The following is a 20,132-nucleotide window of genomic DNA, read 5'->3' as shown; positions in this document are numbered from 1 at the left end:
TTACGTGGAAACTCGAGAACCGGGAGAAAAACCACGATGTTTTTAGTTTTATTATTTTCTGATATGAATACAATAGGTACAAAGGGAGAGAATAAATAGAGTACAATAAGAGTAAGAAAGGAAAATATCTAGGAAATATTTAGGAAATAAAATCTTATATATTATTCTTTCCAAAAATAATTCTAACGTGTAGGGCTTCTTTGGAAATTTTTACACTAAAATCCTAGGCAATAGATTCATTCCTCTCATCGTTGAGTGGCCTTGTATACTCCAACTCAGAATGCTGCACTTGTTTCTCAGTTTTCAGCTGAGGAAATCCTTTTGGTCGTAAAAGCTCTTGGCAGGAACAAAGCCTCGACCCGATGGTTTCACAATGGAATTTTGTTAGATCTCTAATCCTTCATACATATACAAAAAAGGGTAAAAAGGGAAACTAACATAACATGCCAAGGGAGAGCTGAGGAGAGAGGGTAAGAAACACCTGACGGCCCACCGGAGACATGGATATAAATAAGGAATGTTTTGTGTAGCAAGTAGGTGTGGATTTTGGTGAAAGCTGTTATAGGCTTTTAGGAGAAGTTGCCGGCTATTCTCGAAGGAGCTGGATGTTTCTTTACTATTCCTATCATCTAGTTGCCTATATTACGTGTTATTAATTCCTTGTTTGTTTGTGAACCTCGAATCTTTTTATTAAGATACTATTTCAGAGTATTGTCTCTGTTTGGCCCTTTGTTGAGATCTTTTTGAGTTTCAGATTTAGAATTTTAACAAATTCCTCATCAAACATTGGTCTATTTTCAAGGACACTTTTAAGGCCTTGATGGAGGACTTTCACAGCAATGGTAGGTTGAATGCTTGTGTCGAAGAAAATTTCATATGCACTGTGAAGAAAAAAGAATTGGCCTTAGAAATGAAAGACTTTCGCCCTATCAGTCTTACCACCTTATCTTATAAGGTAATAGCTAAAGTTCTAGCAGAATGGTTAAAATCAGTTATGGATTTAATCATCAGCCCTTTCCAAAGTGCTTTTATTAAAGGAAGACAGATACTTGACTCAGTTTTAATTGCCAATGAGGCCGTTGAAGACTATAGGGCTAAAGAAAAAGGGTTGGATCTTGAAGCTTGACCTTTTTTGAGTTAAAGACAGCCATGTATTATTAATAATAAAAACCGCCATTTAAGAGAGCGGATGCATATAAACTCATGAAGTAGCATAAACCCATGACCCATAATAGCCTAAGAAAGGAGACTCACACAAACCCATATCCGCAAAAGTTAAAAACAATGCACGCAAATAGGAAATTGATCATAGATACGATTTCACCAAAGCGATGGAGCTAGAATTTGCTAATCTAAGAGAGATGGCAACAATTGGCAATGACAACCGGTTTCGTGGTCCTTCTAGAGCTCGAACCCACTTTCTCAATTGCTTTTGCTACATCCATATCCTCAACGACTTGACCGAACACAACGTGCTTACGTCGAGCCAATCGGTCTTAGCGGTGCAAATGAAGAACTGAGATTTGTTAACTGAGTGGATTGGAACTTCCTTGAGAAGGTTTTGTCCCATAAAAATTTTAGTGCCAAATGGACAGCTTGGCTGATGGGTTGTTTGAAGAACCCTAAATTTTCAATCTTCATTAATGGGAAACCAAGGGGCCGTATTTTAGCTTCAAGAGGAATCTGCCAAGGGGACCGGGACCCCTTTCTCCCTTCCTTTTCCTCCTTGTAAGTAAAGTTTTAGTAGCCATCATCAACAATCTCCACTTAAATGGGCAGTATGAGGGTTTGCTTGTGGGTAAGGATTCAATCCAGTTTCCCTTGCTCCAATTTGCCAATGACATCCTCCTAAAATATAATGAGCAAATGCTTCTCAAGTAAAAGGATTCCATTAGGCTCTTTGAATGGTGTTCGAGGCAGAAGGTTAATTGGGAAAAGTCAGCCCTTAGTGGTGTAAATATATGTGAAGATGACTTGTTTCAAACAGCATTCCATCTTGGTTGCAAGCCAGAAAAATTACCCATTCTTTACTTAGGTCTCCCCCTAGGAGGCTACCTTAGCGAAGGGAGAGTTCATAAGAAATTAGATAGATGGAAGCGCTTCAATATCTCTTGAGGAGGTAGACAAACCTTGTGCAATATTGTCTTGGCTAGGCTTCCTACATACTATCTATCTTTGTTCCCTATCCCAGGTAATGTTTCAACTTCGTTGGAAAAAATCATGAGGAACTTCTTTTGGGAAGGCTTTGTTGGTAGCAAAATCAACCATCTTGTAGAATGGAGCTTGGTTTCCCTTCCATTAAAGGATGGGGGCCTCGGCCCGGGGGCATTAAAATTCACAATTCAGCTTTGCTTGCTAAGTGGAGTTGGAGATATTCAAAGGAGGATTCAGCCCTTTGGAGGAAAATTATTCGTAGCATCCATGCAAAGATGCATTTGATTGGTTTACTTCGGGCAAGTCTGGAAATAGCCTAAGAAGTCCTTGGGTTAGTGTCTCTAGAATGTGGAGGTTGGTGGAGCCACTAGCTCTCTTTAAACTCAGCAATGGCAGCAGAATTGGTTTCTGGTCAGATTTCTGGGTTGGTTCCTCATCTCTTAAGGATCTTTTTCCATCACTTTACAGAATTGCTTTATTACCACATGGCTCAGTTGCTGATCATTGGGACTTTGTTTCCCTTTCTTGGTCCCTCTCCCTTAGAAGAAGCTTGAAAGAAGAGGAAATAGCAGATTTCAGCTACTAATTAGCTCTCCTTGCGCCAGAAAAGTGTTCAGTTCTGAAGACTAATGTTTGGTCAATTGGTCGGCAAGACAGATTCTCAGTTAAATCTCTCTCGGCCCACCTGATTTCTGCCCCCGAATAGATAAAAGGCTATTTAAAGCCCTTTGGAAATCAAGCTGCCCACGGAGAGTGAACATTTTGATGTGGATCATGCTCTATGGGTCCCTAAACTGTGCAGAAATCCTCCAAAAGAAGTCTCCCAACAGGTGCCTCTAGCTTTCGGTCTACCCTCTCTGTTTGAAAGCTAATGAGTCGTTGCTCCAACTTTTTCTGCTTTGTCCATATTCTTCCATTTGTTGGAAAAGTATTTTCTCCATCTTTGATATTGCATGGGTCTTTGATATTTCCCTTAGCTCCTCAGTGCTTCAGCTATTGGAGGGTCCATCTCTACCTAAGAAGCCTCAGATTATTTGGCTAAATTTATTAAGAGGTCTTCTAGTCGAATTGTGGTTTGAACGTAATCAACAGAGCTTTCACGATAAGCAAAGACCAAGATTAGAAATTTTCTACTCTACATAATGCAAACACAGGAGCTTGGTGCTCTCTAAACAAGGAATTCGTAAATTACTCCACTCAAGATCTTTTACCTATGGGTAGCTCAACTGAACCAAAACTTATCTCTAGTAAAGGCCACTCTTTATCGTTCTCAATGGTAAAGATTTCATGCTAATGAATACCACATCTCTTTTAGCCTTTGTTATTAAAGGAGCCAACATCACATCCACCGAAGCTAACCTACCTATTCAGATTATTCACCTTCTAGCGGAATTTCCGAAAATCACAGAATCAACCAACTCTTTGCCACCCCTTAAGAACATACAACACAATAGACTTAATGCCTGGTACCACATTACCTAATCTACCACACTACAGAATGAACCCTAGGGAGTACCAAATTCTTCATGAACAAATAGAGGAACTCCTTAGCAAAGGTCATATTTAACCAAGCTTAAGTCCTTGTGCTCTCCCAATCTTACTTTCATTGAAAAAAGATGCCAATTGGAGACTTTGTGTTGACAATAGAGCCATAAACGAAATCACAATCAAATGTAAGTTCCCCATCCCTTGTTTATCCGATCTCCTTGACCAATTAGGTAATGCCTCTATCTTTTCTAAAGTAGATCTTAAGAGTGGCTACCACCAAATTCGAATTAAACCAGATGATGAGTGGAAAACAACCTTTAAAACCAATGAAGGGCTGTTTGGATGGCTATTTATGCCTTTTGCTCTGTCAAATACCCCTAGCACTTTTATGTATCTAATGAACTAAATCCTCTAACCTTTTTTGAACAAATTCATGGTGGTATACTTTGATGACAACTCATCCACAACTTCACTAAAGAAGATCATCCCAAACACCTCCATTTACTCTTTATTGTCTTACAAGAAAATGAGCTCCAAATTAACCTTAGTATGATATTCTAAGTAGTAGCATTCATTTTTTTGGCTTTATCATAAGTTCTAATGTTGTTGTTGTTGATCCTAAAAAGCTATTAGTTCTTGGTCTCAACCGAAAACTCCAAAAGATATCCAATGTTTTTTAGGCTTGGCTTCCTTTTATAGAAGGTTTATTAGGAATTTTAGCATTATTGCAGCTCCCTTGACAAACTATCTAAAGAAAGGTAATTTCTAGTGTGGACAAATTGAAGAAGACAGCTTCTTACAGTAGAAAAAACCATTGTCTAGCCCCTTGTTTTAAAATTACCTAACTTTGATAAACCATTTGAGGCCATTGTAGATGCCTTAGGTTTTGGTATAGGAGCTGTCCTTAGTCAAGAGGGTCATCCTTTTGAGTATTTTAGTGAAAAATTAAGTGCCTCAAGACAGAATTGGAGTACCTACGAACAAGAATTGTATGTCTTCGTGCGTGCCCTAAAACAATGGGAACACTATCTCCTTGTTAATACTTTTATTTTGCTTACCGATCATTTTTCTCTAAAATTTCTGAATTCTCAGAAAAATATTAGTAGAATGCCTACTCGGTGGCTCCAATTCTTATAATGCTTTGATCTTGTGACTAAGCACGCTTCAGGTAAGTCTAATAAGGTTGCTGATGCCCTCAGTCGGAAGGCACTCCAATTCTTTGATCACCTTCCCTTAAATCTCAAATAATTGCCTTTGATCACCTTCCTACTCTGTTTCCTAGTGACAGTGATTTTGGGATTATTTTGGAGACTTTTCTAATCATAAACCTTGCAAAGATTACTGCATTGTTAATAAAATTTTATTCAAAGGTGATGCTCTATGTATACCTCATACATCCCCAAGAGAAGCCATAATCAAGGAAGCCCACTCTAGAGGCTTGACAGACCATTTTGGCTGAACCAAAACTTTGAGTGTAATTTCCTCTAAGTTCTTTTGTCCATAACTTAATAGGGATTTCACTAACTTCATTAAAAGATGTTCTATTTGCTAATCCGCTAAAAGTAACTCTCAAAACACAAGTTTGTACATCTCTTTACTTTATCCCTTCCACTATTTGGGAGGATTTAGCTATGGATTTTGTGCTTGGTTTACTAAGAACTCAGTGGGGTCATGATTTGGTTTTTGTAGTTGTAGACCGTTTTAGTAAAATGACTCATTTTATCCCTTGCAAAAAAATTTTTGATGCTTTGAAAATTGCTAATTTGTTTTTTCAAGAAATTTTTAGATTACACGGAATTCCTAAAACAATAGTATCAAATCGTGATGTCAAGTTCTTGAGCCACTTTTGGAGATCCTTATGAAAGAAATTTGACACTAATTTGCTGTTTAGTACCGCCAGCCACCCCTAAACTGATAGCCAAATAGAGGTTACTAACCATACTCTTGGCAACCTCATTCGATGCCCTAGCGGGGATAAGCCTCGACAATTAGACCTAGCATTGCCACAAGTTGAATTTGCCTTCAATCACATGGAAAATCGCTCAATAAGGAAGTCCCCATTTGAGGTTGTATACACTAGTCTCCCTCGGGGTACTTTTGATTTAGCTATCTTCTTTCTGTTGTTGATGTCAGTATGGAGGTAGAAGCCATGGTTGACGAATTTCCAAGCTGCACCAAGAGGTGAAGGATCATCTAGAGCTCACTAATGATTCTTACAAAATAGCTGCTAACTCTCACAAGCGCGCTTCAAGGAGTAGCAAGTGGGTGACCTTGTTATGGTATATCTTTGCAAATCACGTTTTCCTGTTGGTCATCATTTTAAAATGACCAACAAACGCATTGGTCCATTTCAAGTTGAGAGACTCGCACTCAATGCATACCGTTTAGATCTTCCAGCTACCATGAGGATCAGTTCATCATTCAACGTTTCTGATCTTTCTCCGTACTATGCTCCTGATTCTTTTTCTTTGGCCCCCTAATCTGCACTCGGAGGGCGATTTTTTTACTAAGGGAAGGGTTTGATGTAGAACATCCTAAGTTTTTAGGTTCTGGATATTTCTTCATTTGTTTACTAGGTTTCTTGATTTGAGTTAAGGTTTAATATTCTTGTTTTTTTGAAAAGAAGTTAGTTCAAAAAATAACTAACTCTTGTTTAGCTTTCGGCTTGTAAAAGGCTCCCATATTCATTAAAAAAAATCATCTCGAGGTATTATACATAAAAAACTTTCCATGCTTTACATCACTGTTCCTCTTCTACGTGATGTGAAAAAGTAGGATTAAGTGAGAAGAGACTGGTCCTTCAGCCGTGATATATCGATAGTTGATAGATATTTTGAGAAAAATCACTGGTATCACATATAGAAATATTGGGATTTTTCTAATGAAACTTTAGAACAAATTATTTAAGTAATAAACTATAAATTTAAGCACATAAATAAATAGTTAGAGGTCAAATATGATTAGTAATAAAATAAAAGATAATAATGAAGAGCCAAGATTTGTCAGCTATTTCAATGCCCTGTTTTAATGCGAGGAAGAGCCAAGATCAAAATTTCCTTCTGCTACTCATTCTTGTCCTCAGTCTTGTGAAATACCAGATCATTTAAAATCAATAGTTGCTGATTGTGGAATTATTCTAATTTGAATCTTCAACAGTTTTATGTATTCCTCCTCAATGTCGGACCAACTTCAGTCTTTCTTGGATTTCCCTTCATGTGAGTGGCAAATAAATCCTTCACACCGATGCTAAAATAGTGGAAGACTTTTTCGAGCTTCTTCTAGATTCTGGAATAATATGGCAAGGTAGATTTGAGGCAGCCGGTTGCATCTTCTTGCAAGTTTTTAGTTTTAAATTAGTTCTTTATTAGAGTATTTTTCATTAAGCTTTGTATTTTGATTTCTACGGTTGCATCTTCTTGCAAGTTTTTAGTTTCAAATTAGTTCTTTATGAGAGTATTTTTCATTAAGCTTTGTATTTTGATTTCTAAGGTTACGATTTTGTTTAATTTGATCTCTTCTATTTGGAATTTTGTTTTTAGCGTTTGTTGTAGACGTAGTATGAATTTTTCTTTTTTCTCTTGCTCTAAGTATAAGACTCTTGTACTTTGAGCTGAAGATTCTTTTATTAATAATAATTTAAGAATCTTGCCTTCGTTTCCCAAAAAAACAAAAAACAATGAAGATAAAAAATTAATATCAAGTGAATAAACGCATAGAATGTTAATGGATGAGCAAAAGTTAGATTGGCATTCTTTGCACAAATAAATATAACATTTAATAAAAAAAATTAAGATTTTGATAGGAACATTTTTAAATATAGTAAAATAAACTAAAATATTTAATTTTGGATTCTATTAATGATAGACACTGATAAATTTCTATTATTGTCTCTCAATATGACTGATAGAAACATATCAATATCTATTAATGTCCATTATTGATAGAATTTGAAATTTTGCTATATTTTGTTAAATTTGTCATTTTTGACAATTCCCCATTTTGATATTATTTATCAGAATTATAAATTTATATGTAAAATGTTATAAAATAGATAGAGTTGTGACATCGAGAGAAGAGGAAAAATATTTTTTTAAAAGATTGCTTTTCAATGAAAGAAAACATTGTTCAAAATAATCTTACAGCTACTCGTTGAATAATAAATAATATAACTAGAGTATACGAAATAAATAAAATAGCTAATTATGGAGATAGAATTTTAAAGTACAGATATATATACATAAATATTTAATATATTAGAAATTTTTTCAAATATAGCAAACTGAGCCAACTTATTTGTAAATGTAGCAAATTGTCTTTCATCGCGAGACAGTGATAGATACCGATAGATATCACTGTCTATAAACAATAACATTTTGCAATATTTGACATATTTCCAACTATTTTTCCATTATCCTAATTATTACTACAAAAAGATATAGTAATAAAATACATAAAATGTGAGAACAAGATAATAAGGTGGTAGAAAAGAAAGAGTGAAAAAGTGAGAAGAAAAGACTTCAGCCACAGAAGACAGAAATTTGAGATGTCTGCATTGTCCCACATCAAAAATTTTACCAAAGGTGTGCAAACATGATAAATACTTCCCCCAGCTTTTTAGTGTATAGTGTTATTGTGCCATATGTAACGGGCTTATAGTGGTTGGTATTACTCTGGAAAGTTATCAAAATGTTCACTTAAATGTTGTCAGTAATACGTGTTTGGGCAATATTTTGATTATATTGGCGATATATCGCCATTTTAAAGGAAAAAAGGTTTTACCCCGCATATCTTTATCGTTGAGTGAGTTCTAGCGATATATCGCTGATATTTTGATGATATAATTTTTTTCATCCTTGATTAGAACCAAAACCACTTTTCGCCAAAGAGAATCTGTTTCAAACATATATCTCCATCCACATTTAGCTAAAAGGACCATACTTTAATTTCAAATCACTTACAAATCATAAAGTGGGATCTTGTATCGCTCTTTATTTTGTAATTAGCCTTGTGTCCATCCTTCCAAAGTATGAAAGGATTATATTCTTAAATTATTAATTGACATTAACCAATGCAATTTTCGCGTTGGTGTATTCACACATTAACCTATAGGTGATGCTGGGAAGCTCGTGGATTCATACATATCCGGAAAAATAATGCAGCTCAAAGAGCAGATTGCAACACTTGAAAAGCGTGAAGAGAGGTCAGTGCTTGGTGGATGTAAGACGAACTAGTTGTAGAATTTGACAAACTTTGTTTTTCTAATATCTTCTATTGATGGAGCATTTTCTGATACTACTACTACACAGGTATAAGACTGTTTTTGCGGATAGAATTTCAGTGTTCAGAAGGGCTTGCTGTGAACTTTTTGGCTACAAGGTATTTTTTCTTCTAAAACTAGGTTCATTTTGTATTTGCTGCTTTGCTTCTGTATCAAATTCAAATCATAATGGATAATCTTCAAATAACTTTATTAGGACTTGCAACTGATAATTGATGTTTGACCATGGTGTGTTTGTACCTTACTGTCATTTTGTACTCAAATCGTTAAGTAATATTTTCAGATTGTGATGGATGAACACCAACGTGCTGATGGTATTCCGGTTACACGGTTTACCCTCCAATCAATATATGCACAAAGTGACGATGAGAAACTGCAATTTGAGTATGAATCTGGAAATACAAATATTTTGGTATGATATAAAAATTTCTAGATAGTATATATGCAAATCCTTCTTTCTTTTTTTTTTTAACTGCTTTGATCTGTGCAATGAATGAAAGAGGTCATAAGATTGTAGGGTATGCATCATTTATGATAGATTTTTGCTGGATTTATCCCAAGTTATTTTTAATTTTTTTTAATTCTAACCAATTTATTTGAGTATGAAAATGAGTTTCTAAAAAATAAGTTTTGGTATCACAAATTATAAAATAAATACGTTTTTCGAATCTTAGGTACTTTTTACTGTTCCTTCCCTTTTGTCCCTAAATTTCAAAAATGATAGTTTTTCCTATTAAATTTTGAAATTTTTTCAAAATATCCTATTTACCCGCGCTAACTAAAACTAAAAATTGAGATTATCTGAAGTATTTTGGAAGTGTGAGAAGAAAACTACCCGTAGGACTAAAAAGTATTTATTCCAATGTTATATAAGATTATGGTTGAAGTTTTCTCCCTGTGTTTCGTTTGGATGATCTCAAGCTCACTTCAGATTAATTTCCTTTTGTTCAAATTTGGTTATTTTGTATCTTTTCTTTTGTTTTGGATCTCAATTTCTAAATATGTCTAAGCATTTATTCTAATTTTGTAACAGGCCAATAATTATACCTCTCAACCTGAGTTATCTCGTCAGGTATGCAAATTAGTTCGGCTTGCTGTTTTATTTTCTTTTCTCATGCCTAACACTGGTAGAGGCTATGTAGCATTTTTTCCGAGTCAAAAAGTTGATTCATGAATGACATAAATTAATTCATGCATTACATTATTAGAGGTTCTATTATCAGTAATCATCTATTGACTTGAAGGGTGGAAATATGATTATCTGACTCTGAATTATTAGAGAGCATCAGACAAAATTAGATAAATAGAAGGCAAATATACTTCTGGGCCATGAAATTTATACAGTTTCCTGTTTGGTCGATACATTTTCAAAACCAACACTTTTGGTTCTTGATTTTTGAATTTCTTTACTATTTTGTCCTTGGGGTTTCGAGAGTGAAATTGGTGTACACATGGTTGAAAGAATACCTCAACTTTATTACATCTCATCAAAGGGGCAAGCTACCTTCATAAGAACCAAAGGCGAAAACTGAACGGAAACCAAGATCTGAGAAGCTTCTAACCAATTGCAGCCCAAATTAGAACAAAATAGAAACAAACCCAAAGAACATGGTATTTTTTCCAAAGAACCAATACACAGACCAACCAGAAAACACAAATAGAGATGAAGCCAATTGACAAAGCATGAATGGGACCTCCCACATGCCGGTGCGTGGGGCACGGGACAACCTCTTCTAGCTGCATGTGGAGCTCACGCATGGCTTCTTTTGGCAAGCGGCTTACTCAAATAGGGGAAGACGGTGGCAGTGCTCCTTCTGGGGTGGGCAGTGTCAACACACGACCACTCGAACTTGGTGACCCAAACTTAAACCCTAACGGAATGTTGCTATCAAAGGCGAATGTTCTAAACTCTAGATTGCTCTGATACCATGTTGAAGTTAGAGTAAAATATGAGATAACTTCCCTGCTTCGTTCTATACGACAGAGTTCAATATATATAGGCATATATGGAAACCCTAACTAAAGACTAGTAAATTACAATAAAGGACAAAAGACTAATAAGCTCCTATAGTTACATATATACTCTTAACAAATAGGTCTTTCATTATATCTACTTTCAGCCATTAACTTCGTAGGTGTAGACCTAACTAGCCTTAAATTGTGTCGTTACCTTGTTGACTAAATCTTAAATTGATGGGTTAACAATATAAGCCTATAAGTCAACTAAAAGTTTAAGGGCCTATTAAATCGATGGGGTTAAAGATATGGCCTGTAAATTTTTTATTTACAAGAATATCCTTCCATATTATTATTTTGCTTGATATATGTATATCCATAAAGTTGAAATAGCAATATTGACATCGACCTCAATATTTTAATTGGCCCTAACCATCGAGTTTTCAGCACCACAACAAGCAAAAGAAGAATTCTTGGTTGGCTTTATTATTATTATTATTATTATTATTTTTCTTTGTCTAGTAAGATAGCAATATTTGTCCACAGATCTACATATAAATATTTTAGGACCAGTGTAAAAGGTTATCTCAATTAAATAGAAAGGTAGTGTTAAACATTGATATAATTTAATCTACCATGACCTATTACTAGCTTAAGCTTTTTGGTTGATTGGTGATTTAGCATGGTATTAGAGTCATGCCCCTAGACTTGCTGCATTGCTATGTTTATGTGCAATCCTCAGTGACAAACAAAGGGGAGTAAGACTTGATGAGATAAGCCATAGTAATTTGTGGTTAAGCTCTATCACGCAGGTGGAGTATGACCAAAAGATTGAGAGCGAGTCTGGATAAGAACATACTCCATTGAAGCTATAGAGGTTAACAAATGGATTACTATTTGAGAGGAGGCTATGTAATTGTTTGTTCAAACTTCAAGGGGCAGATTATAGATATGTAGGTGAGAAAAGCAATTTCTATTGGTATGAAGCCTTTCTGGTGACTTTAAGAATAAGGCCAGGGGACTTATTGCCCAAGGACACCATATCATATTACTGTGGAGATATGAGTGGTTTACTTGTTCCTAATTTGAAGTATCATACCATTGTGGAGAAACAAGTGATTCACTTGTTCCAAACAATTTGTAGCAACGCAGGAGTTTAAACTCCTGTAATGCCATTTCCTTCCGATTAGTTTTGATTTCCATTTCTTGGGTCTACTTCAAATTTTCAAACCATAATTGGAGGGAAGTGTTGAAATGATAAAATTTACCGTAGCTCATCATCTTAAACTGATCGATCGATTCGCGATTTAACATGTAGAGTAATCTAAGCATTGGATGATTTAAATGTATATGATAATCTAAAACTTTAGCCATAGATCGATCAAGAATAACTATCTTGTTGGACCTACTAACCTTAAAATTAAGGGCATGCGGAATGACAACCGAAGTTACAAACAGCAAGGAGACAGAAAATAGATGTAAAAACCAGCATCCAACAAAAAACAAAAAGAGGGATGGTGTCACAGCTAGAGGGTGACGGCACGAGTAGGACAAAACGTAAATGGTCAATGTCGGGTGCCTTGGTGGTTGCGGTTTGGTGGCAAACAAAGGCTGTGGATATCAGTGTAGGCTGAATCAATCGATGACCTGTATTGACTGATTGAAACTAGGCTTAGGACTTTTTCACTGAAATACCATCTAAAATATTAAGAGATATAATTTGTCTTGTTCATAAAGTTTCTTGAGTAGAGAACACACCTATTGTGCAATTAATCTTACAAGTGAACAAAGTATCACGAACATGACAAGATGTAATCCAAGTTGGCCGAGAACATTTACTTTTCAGAAATTTTTTCGTAATGTTTCATTTGCATCTCGTTACATGTTTAATAAGATGGATAAGCTCAGCTGATTCTCATGTTGTATCATGAACTTTGTAAACAATATCCAGTTGATCACATAGTATTATTTATGGTTTTCCATAACACTAATAGTTTACAGGTCGTGTAGGAGTGATGGTTAGGTTGTTAACTATTGCAGGTTGAGATATTTATCCGAAAGATGAATTCAATACCAGCTTTTACTGCAAACTTAACTGTGGAGTCGTTCAATAGGCGGACACTTTCATAATGACACATTCCACATTTTCAGAGAGCTACAGAATTCCATTTTGCAAATCCTCGAGTTCTTCCCTTGTAACTCATCATGAGTCAGTTTTAGGTCTGTTGTCTACTAAACTAATTTCATATTCACCGAACTCATGTTGGAGATTGGGTTTAGCTGAAAGATGGGAAAAGTGAATGTTTGCAGTATTGTTTTACATTTTCCTTTTCATTTGATTGGAAATAGGGAATATGTTAAAATGTGATTACAACTTTGCTTCCAACTTGGTTATCTGTAAGCCAGTTGAAATTTTCTTGTAATATTTCTTTGGTCATCAAATCGATGCTAAAGTATCCAATCTACATTATTGAAAACTTGCATCAATGAGTTTGAAAGAAATTGTATTCCTAAAACATTAGGTTGGAATGGACTACTATGAATTTTCAATTAAAATTTGTGCTTTAATGTTGTTAGGTAGAGCGAGAGGGAAAAAATCGAACAAATGGCTAAAAAAATAGTTATTGAAAAAGGGTTAAATGAAAGAAGTTTCTATTATTGTAGCCAATACGTATACTTATAGGTTCTAATTACCTGAAGAGCTTAAATCTACTCTATTTTACATATAAAAGGCATGATGGACTTCCATTTTATACAAAAGTTCTGCCCAAATTACCAAATAACCACTTCTTATTTATATTTTTTGGAAAAATAGTGAAAAACAAAAAAATATCTATGTCAACAAAAGGAGTATCTGTTTTTTATTTTCTTCTATTTTTAAGACATTGGTTTGGAAAGTCCTGGAGAATTACGAAACCCCCTTCGATATAAAGTTTGAAATCTTTTAAGGGTTGTTTGAGGGAAGGGAAGGAATAAGGAAAATGAGGGATTATAAAAGGGAAATGATTATTTATAATCTCTGGTTGAGGGAAGGAATAAGTGAAAAGGATTATGACAAAAAAAATTATTTTTTTTCTTTTAATTCGTAAAAATGTATTTTTTAAAAATTCGTATTATAAATTCAATACACAAATGTTCGTATTTTATTTATTGAAATTAGGAATTTTTATTGGAAAACATGTTTCATTAGCTTTCGTAAATATAATGTTAATTTTTGAACGTTTTGTACGTAAGCTTTTCGTGTCAAAAAATTAATTGATGTGTTACGTACGAAAGAAATTACTATTTTCTTTAAATTGATGTTGTAAGTGCAATATTGAAAAATCATGTATCGTTAACAATCGATTTAAAAAAATGACAACCAACGTAATAACATTGAAACGAAATGAAATATGGGAAACATATTTTTTTTTCAAATGCAGTTAAACCACGACGTCAATTATGTTGTACAACTCTATCTTGAAATATAGTATTAATAATAAAAATTATAATAATAATATCAATTATAATAATAACAACAATAATAGTAAAACCAACAACAATATTGGTAAGAACAACAATAATAATAGTAAGAACAGTAACAGTACTAGTAAGAACAACAACAATAGTAGTAAGAACAGTAACAGTAATAGTAAGAACAACAACAATAGTAGTAAGAACAACAACAGTAGTAATAAGAATAGCAACAGTAGTAGCAGGAGTAGCAGGAGCAGCGAGAGTAGTAGAAGTAGCAGGAGCAGCAAGAGAAGCAGGAGTAGGAGTAGTAGCAGTAGGAGCAGTATGAGTAGCAGTAGTAGCAGTAGTAGCATTAGTAGCAGTTAAATATATTCCTTTCCCCTTATTTCTTGCCCCAAACATGGAAAGGACGTTCTTTCCTTTCCTTTTCCTTTCCCTCCCCCAAACACCCTCTAAGTATCAACCAACCTTTTCTTTTATCCCATTTTCTTCTATTAAATGATAAACAATATAAATATAAATATAGATATAAATTTATTTATTCTTATATTCTTATATTTATATTTATATTATTATATTTAGGGATATTGAATGGTGCCTTCTTACCCTTCCTCCAACCTAATCTTATGCATGCATTATACTGAGCTTATTCGTTGAATATCCGCTAAGGTCCATCCTATCGCCTTCTTGTGGCTTTTCAACATAATTTTTTTAAGATAGAGAGAGGCATTAAGTTGATGCTTGCTCCCAAGTAACTTAGTGCACGACCAAGATCCATGCCACCTATTGAGCACGGTATAGTCAAGCTTTCAGGATATGTTGTCTTCTCTAGTACCCCATTCTTGAAGACGTCGATTATTGCCTGCGTTAGAGCTACGATCTCAAAATCATTCATCCTTCATTTCTTGTCCAGAATATCTTTCAAGAACTTAATGTATGAAAGCATTTGCTCTAGCGCATCAACAAACGAGATGTTGATGTGAAGCTACTTTAGGACATCCAAAAACTTTTGAAATTGCTTTTCATCGCCTTTCTTCTTGAGGCGACCAAGAAATGGAAGAGATGCGGTATAGTATTGGAGTTTGTCGCCTGGTTAGATGCTTCACTGCGTTCTTCATCTCGCCAAGTGCTCTCCACTTCCTTGTTTTTCTGAACATCATTATTCTACAAGGAAGAAGCATTATTAGTTAAAGAGACATTGAAGGGATTAGAAACATTACTTGGAGTGCCATTCTTAGCATTAGAATTAGAAGTGGGATTTCTACATTCAGGGTCTGGATCGCAGATGGTCAAATTCCTTCTGCTTCTAAGTGTCACAACTTGACACTTCTCTTTCCCAAATCTCCCAGCCTGGTTTGGCGTTTTAGTATTACTTGGGAGGGATCCCAGTAGTCTTCCAAAGAAATTACTGGCTAGCTGCCCCATTTGTAACTCTAGATTTCTGATTGATGTGGCTGAGCTTTGCAGAAGGGTCTCATTCCTTTGCATATACTCACGAAGGAGGATTCAATAGATGAGGAGAAGGATGGAGTAGTGGTGGTGGCTTGTTGTTGTTAAGGTGCTGAGTGATGTGGTCTGTCATGGTGGTTTCTTTGACGATAACTAGGTGATTCGCTGTGATAATTACCATGATCACCCTGTCGTCCTTGATTGTTTTGACCTTGTCCTCCCCAACTAAAATTGGAATGATCTCTTGAACCAAAGTTGTAGGTGTTGGAGTAAGGGTTATACTTCATATACGCGTTAGTTTCAGTTTTAAGTGGGCATGCGTTAGTGTTGTAAGGACCATCATATCTCACACATCCCATTTCATTCACCTACTTTACCACATGAACTGAGCTGCCCGCGACGTTGACTTGTAATGACGCCATCGATTGGAGTAACTTGCTCATTTTGGTAACTTGCCTTTGCAATGGTACCATTGCATTTATATCCATTTCTTCCTCTATCATCGTGTCGCAAACTGATAACTTGTAGAAATACCATTGCATTTATATCCATTTCTTCCTCTATATCCATTTCTTAACGCAAGAATAAAAGCAAAAGAAGAGATTAGTGAATTGGAGAGGATATCACATAAGAGCTACGCGAGAAGAGCCTGTTTAGCAAGAACAAATGCTAGGCGAGAAGCTTCATCATTACGAGAGGATGGTTCACTAGAAGGCAAGAATGTGTTCATAAGGATCTTCGCGTGGGTGGCCGCCGAATTACCTCGCATTCTGAATCATTTGTAGCATGACAGGTTTGATATCGAAACATGAATTCTTGCTGAATGTGTAGGAGGCGATACCAGGGTTAAAGTCATAAAGATTGGGTGAAGCATAGGACCATATAGGTCTATCCAAATCATGGGCCAAGTAATAAGCAGGGTTGAGTTCTTGGGCAGCTTGATTGGCAGGGATATCTTGATCGTTCTAATTATCCATTCTATTAGCTCTTTACTCCACTGCCTTTGTCTTTTGTTTCTCTGAAAAGTTCGCTCTATCTTAGGATCAAGTCTGAATTCAAGCTAAAGTATGTGATTCAACTGAAACAGAACTTCTAGATAAGATTAGCGCGAAGATTAAATTCAAAAATAAAAAATCATCAATTCTCCGACAACAACTCCAAAAACTTTCTTGCTAAATTGTGAATGCAACATTGTTCGTGGATGTATCATATTAAATTCTAAGTGAACGACTTAGTAGACGACTAGACTAGGATGATTTGATAAAAGGTGCTCTTCTTGTCTATGTGTTGCTAATTTCTTCATGATATGCATGTAATACAAGTTTTCCTCTCTATCACCTAAGTGTAAGCGAAGAGAGGTTTCTTGGTAAGTTCAGGGTTGAACTCAAGAAATTAATGTTCCAATTAAATCTATCGTGTAGCTAAATTTATGTGTTATATGCTATACAGTGCGGATTTGAACAATATATTTTATCCTAATTATATATACTAAGGTGCAATTTGTGGCGCAAGATGAACATGGCGATGGAGTGTAGTGAAATATAAACTCATGTATTAGGCATGACATGAAAGAATATTTAATTAACTAATCACAAGGCATTGTGCATTAATATTATGAGGCGATACAAAACATTTATTAACTTTAGAACTAAGACAAGAGTCCTCTCGGTGCCTTCGCAATACTTGCTCGCATCTCGGGATCCAAAGACTTAAACTTAAGCTATGATTTGTATCTAATCAATTTTTATGCATTGCAAGTAACTTATCCTAATTTAAGGCAAGCATCCTTTTGGTATTTTTGCTACACACGTTAACATTTCTGTAACTTATGCGAAGGATGAGCTTGGCAATGAGATTGAATTGCTACAACCTCTTCGCCACTCGCTTAGTTAAATACGAGTTCTCACTTGTCAGGTGATTACTCTCAATGCGAATGTCTTTTTTCTCGAATAAACAATGATTGATGGTCATGTTTAGCTAAACAAAACTTACAAGACATACGTCTAGATTTTCTGAAAATAATTACACATTACATTACTCATGAACTAATTAAATGCATTGAAAATGGATAGAAAAAGAGAAATGAGAGAGTAGTAGAAGCAATGCATTAATATCATAAACATATCGGCCACTAGAGTAAATTTTACAACTTAATACAAGAAAAACATAAAATGGTATACAAATAACTGAGTCAAGCCTCAGAGCATAGTTTCTTATACTCTTCGGTTCTTTTTACCTGATTTGATGAGGGGAAATGGTAAGGGAAGAACTCTTTCTCTTTTGTTCTAAGCTTTCACTTAAAACTCAAGACAGAAAGAATGTAATGAAAAGTGAGCTTGCCCTCGGATCCAATTTCGTACACTTTGCTTTGAAATCAATGCCTCTATTTATAAGGGGGGAGTGATGTTGACAGGAGATTTCATGCATAATTAATGCTTCTAATAAAGTTGTATCAACGTCGTCTAGACGTCCTTTTGTCATTTTTCTGACATTTGTACCAACCAAATATTTCTGCTAGTGCTTTGGATCACCTAGCTTATCGTGATCGTCGCCTAGTTGGTCACATGCATCTCTTCATCTAACGTTCTGTCGCCAGGCATTACTCCCTTTTTGCCTAAAATCCTGCGATAAGACATATAAAACGCGATAAAACAGGGATGTAGTTTTTAGTAGTTTGCGATACACAAGTTACCCAAATCTTCTACTTTTTCTCATGTTTTCTTTTGTTCCAATGTGATAAGGCTGATGGAAAGCAGACATGCACAACGAAAACAAGAATCGATAATTACCTTAATTGCACCTAATTAACATGCAACCCTAATCTAAAAGGAATTGGGGTTTAAGGGAACTTTTAACTTTGTAGTTCTAAAGCAATCGTCTACTCCTCGATCAGAAACTTAGACCACCACTAATAGTCACCTACTATCCTCCAAATGAAGAATCGGGTTATGGGACCTGATTGATAAAGGAATCGAGAAAAAGATTTGAGAGAGATATGAAATTTAGAAGGTAGGGTTTTCCTTTTTTTTTTTTTTTTTTTTTTTTTGTGAGAGATGTGAAGATTTTAATTTTAATAAAAGAGAATAATGGAACTTTTTAACAAAAATTCTAAAAGTTTTTCAAACTAAATTTTTCGAAACTCTTTTATGAAGAAATTACATGTGCAAAATGCATGTAATTACTTTATCATGACCCAACACCTCATAAAGCACTTACTCGTAGTGGACTTGGTGTCATCACCATGAACTTTCACTTAGCCCATTAGGAGTTAGTAGATTATCCAACAAACTGTTGGATTTTTCCACTAACTTTAGTCAAGGGGCAAAATGGTCATTTAACCATTCTAGTCAAAGTCAAACTTTGACTTTTTCTAGTAAAAAATTTAACATTTTGAATTTTTACCATTTTAATCTCCTTAACTAATTTCGACATTTCGAGTATGAATCCGGATTCATTTTCTCAAAATTCAAATCATGTTTGAATCTACAGCCGATCAAAGTTTGACTTTTCAAAGTCAAAAGTAAACATTTTGACATTTTACAACTTTAACCAATTCCATTATTTCAGAGCTTTCAAGTATGAATCTGTGTTCATATTTTTTATATTAAATCATATTTAAACATAAAGATCTATCTCTAAACCAATAACTATATCATATATACTTGTCAGTTTCTCTCTCCTTGCTCAATTCAAACAATTTGAATCAATCCATCATACTATTTTAAGTTTATTCATTATGAGCTAGCAAGGGAACCTAATGGACCTATAGATCATGGGCTCTTACGATTCAAGGTTAACTGGCTAAACCTTTTTAGACCAAGCTAATCAACATCCGTTAAATAATAGATCATTTCACTAAAGTCCCGTAGTCGCACGCCCCTCCCTATAGGTATATTTGTGCAAATCTGATATAACCATGATCAGTAAGTTAATCCTTCACAGGTTGTTCATAAGCTCGGTTGGGTAAAATATCGTTTTAGCCCCAAAACTACATCTTGCTCCTTAAGGACCACTGATCCACTATTGAACAATTGGTTTAAGGTCCAACTTATAAATCGAATCCCCCTCAGACCAATGAAAGGGTGAGACCCCTTGTTCAAGACTTGGATTCAGTATTAACAGAACAACCTATTTACTAACCCTAAAGCGGGTAGTAGTGAATTCCATCTTGCAAACCCTATGTCCCCAGCTATTCACCCGGTCTTCTCCCTGAAATAGGAGGCTTATTCGGCTAGTGTTAAAGAGCTGTCTCACCTATGCAAATCTAAGAATAATCTCGTGTGAACAAGAGTTTATAGTTAGCTCAAGATTAAGATTAAGTTACCTAGGTCATCAAAAATCGAAATAGTCA

The 20,132-nt window shown here is 35.1% G+C and overlaps 1 protein-coding gene across 3 annotated transcripts in view; it reads left to right on the top strand.

Annotated features, from left to right (window-relative positions):
- Positions 1 to 13,412, top strand: part of LOC103499375 (mitotic spindle checkpoint protein MAD1) — a 42,662-nt gene extending 29,250 nt beyond the window's left edge. For 2 of the 3 annotated variants that reach the window (XM_008462372.3, XM_051090777.1), the window contains exons 12-16: positions 8,752 to 8,842; positions 8,949 to 9,018; positions 9,204 to 9,332; positions 9,954 to 9,992; positions 12,917 to 13,412. In XM_008462372.3, coding sequence (XP_008460594.1) covers positions 8,752 to 8,842; positions 8,949 to 9,018; positions 9,204 to 9,332; positions 9,954 to 9,992; positions 12,917 to 13,006 — 419 coding nt within the window. In that variant the 3' untranslated portion in view covers positions 13,007 to 13,412. Of the gene's footprint in view, positions 1 to 8,751; positions 8,843 to 8,948; positions 9,019 to 9,203; positions 9,333 to 9,953; positions 9,993 to 12,301; positions 12,825 to 12,916 lie in introns of those variants that run through there. The other variant, XM_051090776.1, reaches the window with a different exon arrangement.
- The last annotated feature ends 6,720 nt before the right edge of the window (positions 13,413 to 20,132 follow it).

Source organism: Cucumis melo, chromosome 10 (assembly GCF_025177605.1).
Source record: "Cucumis melo cultivar AY chromosome 10, USDA_Cmelo_AY_1.0, whole genome shotgun sequence".
Classification (NCBI taxonomy): Eukaryota; Viridiplantae; Streptophyta; class Magnoliopsida; order Cucurbitales; family Cucurbitaceae; genus Cucumis; species Cucumis melo.
Note: the sequence above shows the minus strand (reverse complement) of the source record. Positions and strands in the feature narration are given on the sequence as shown.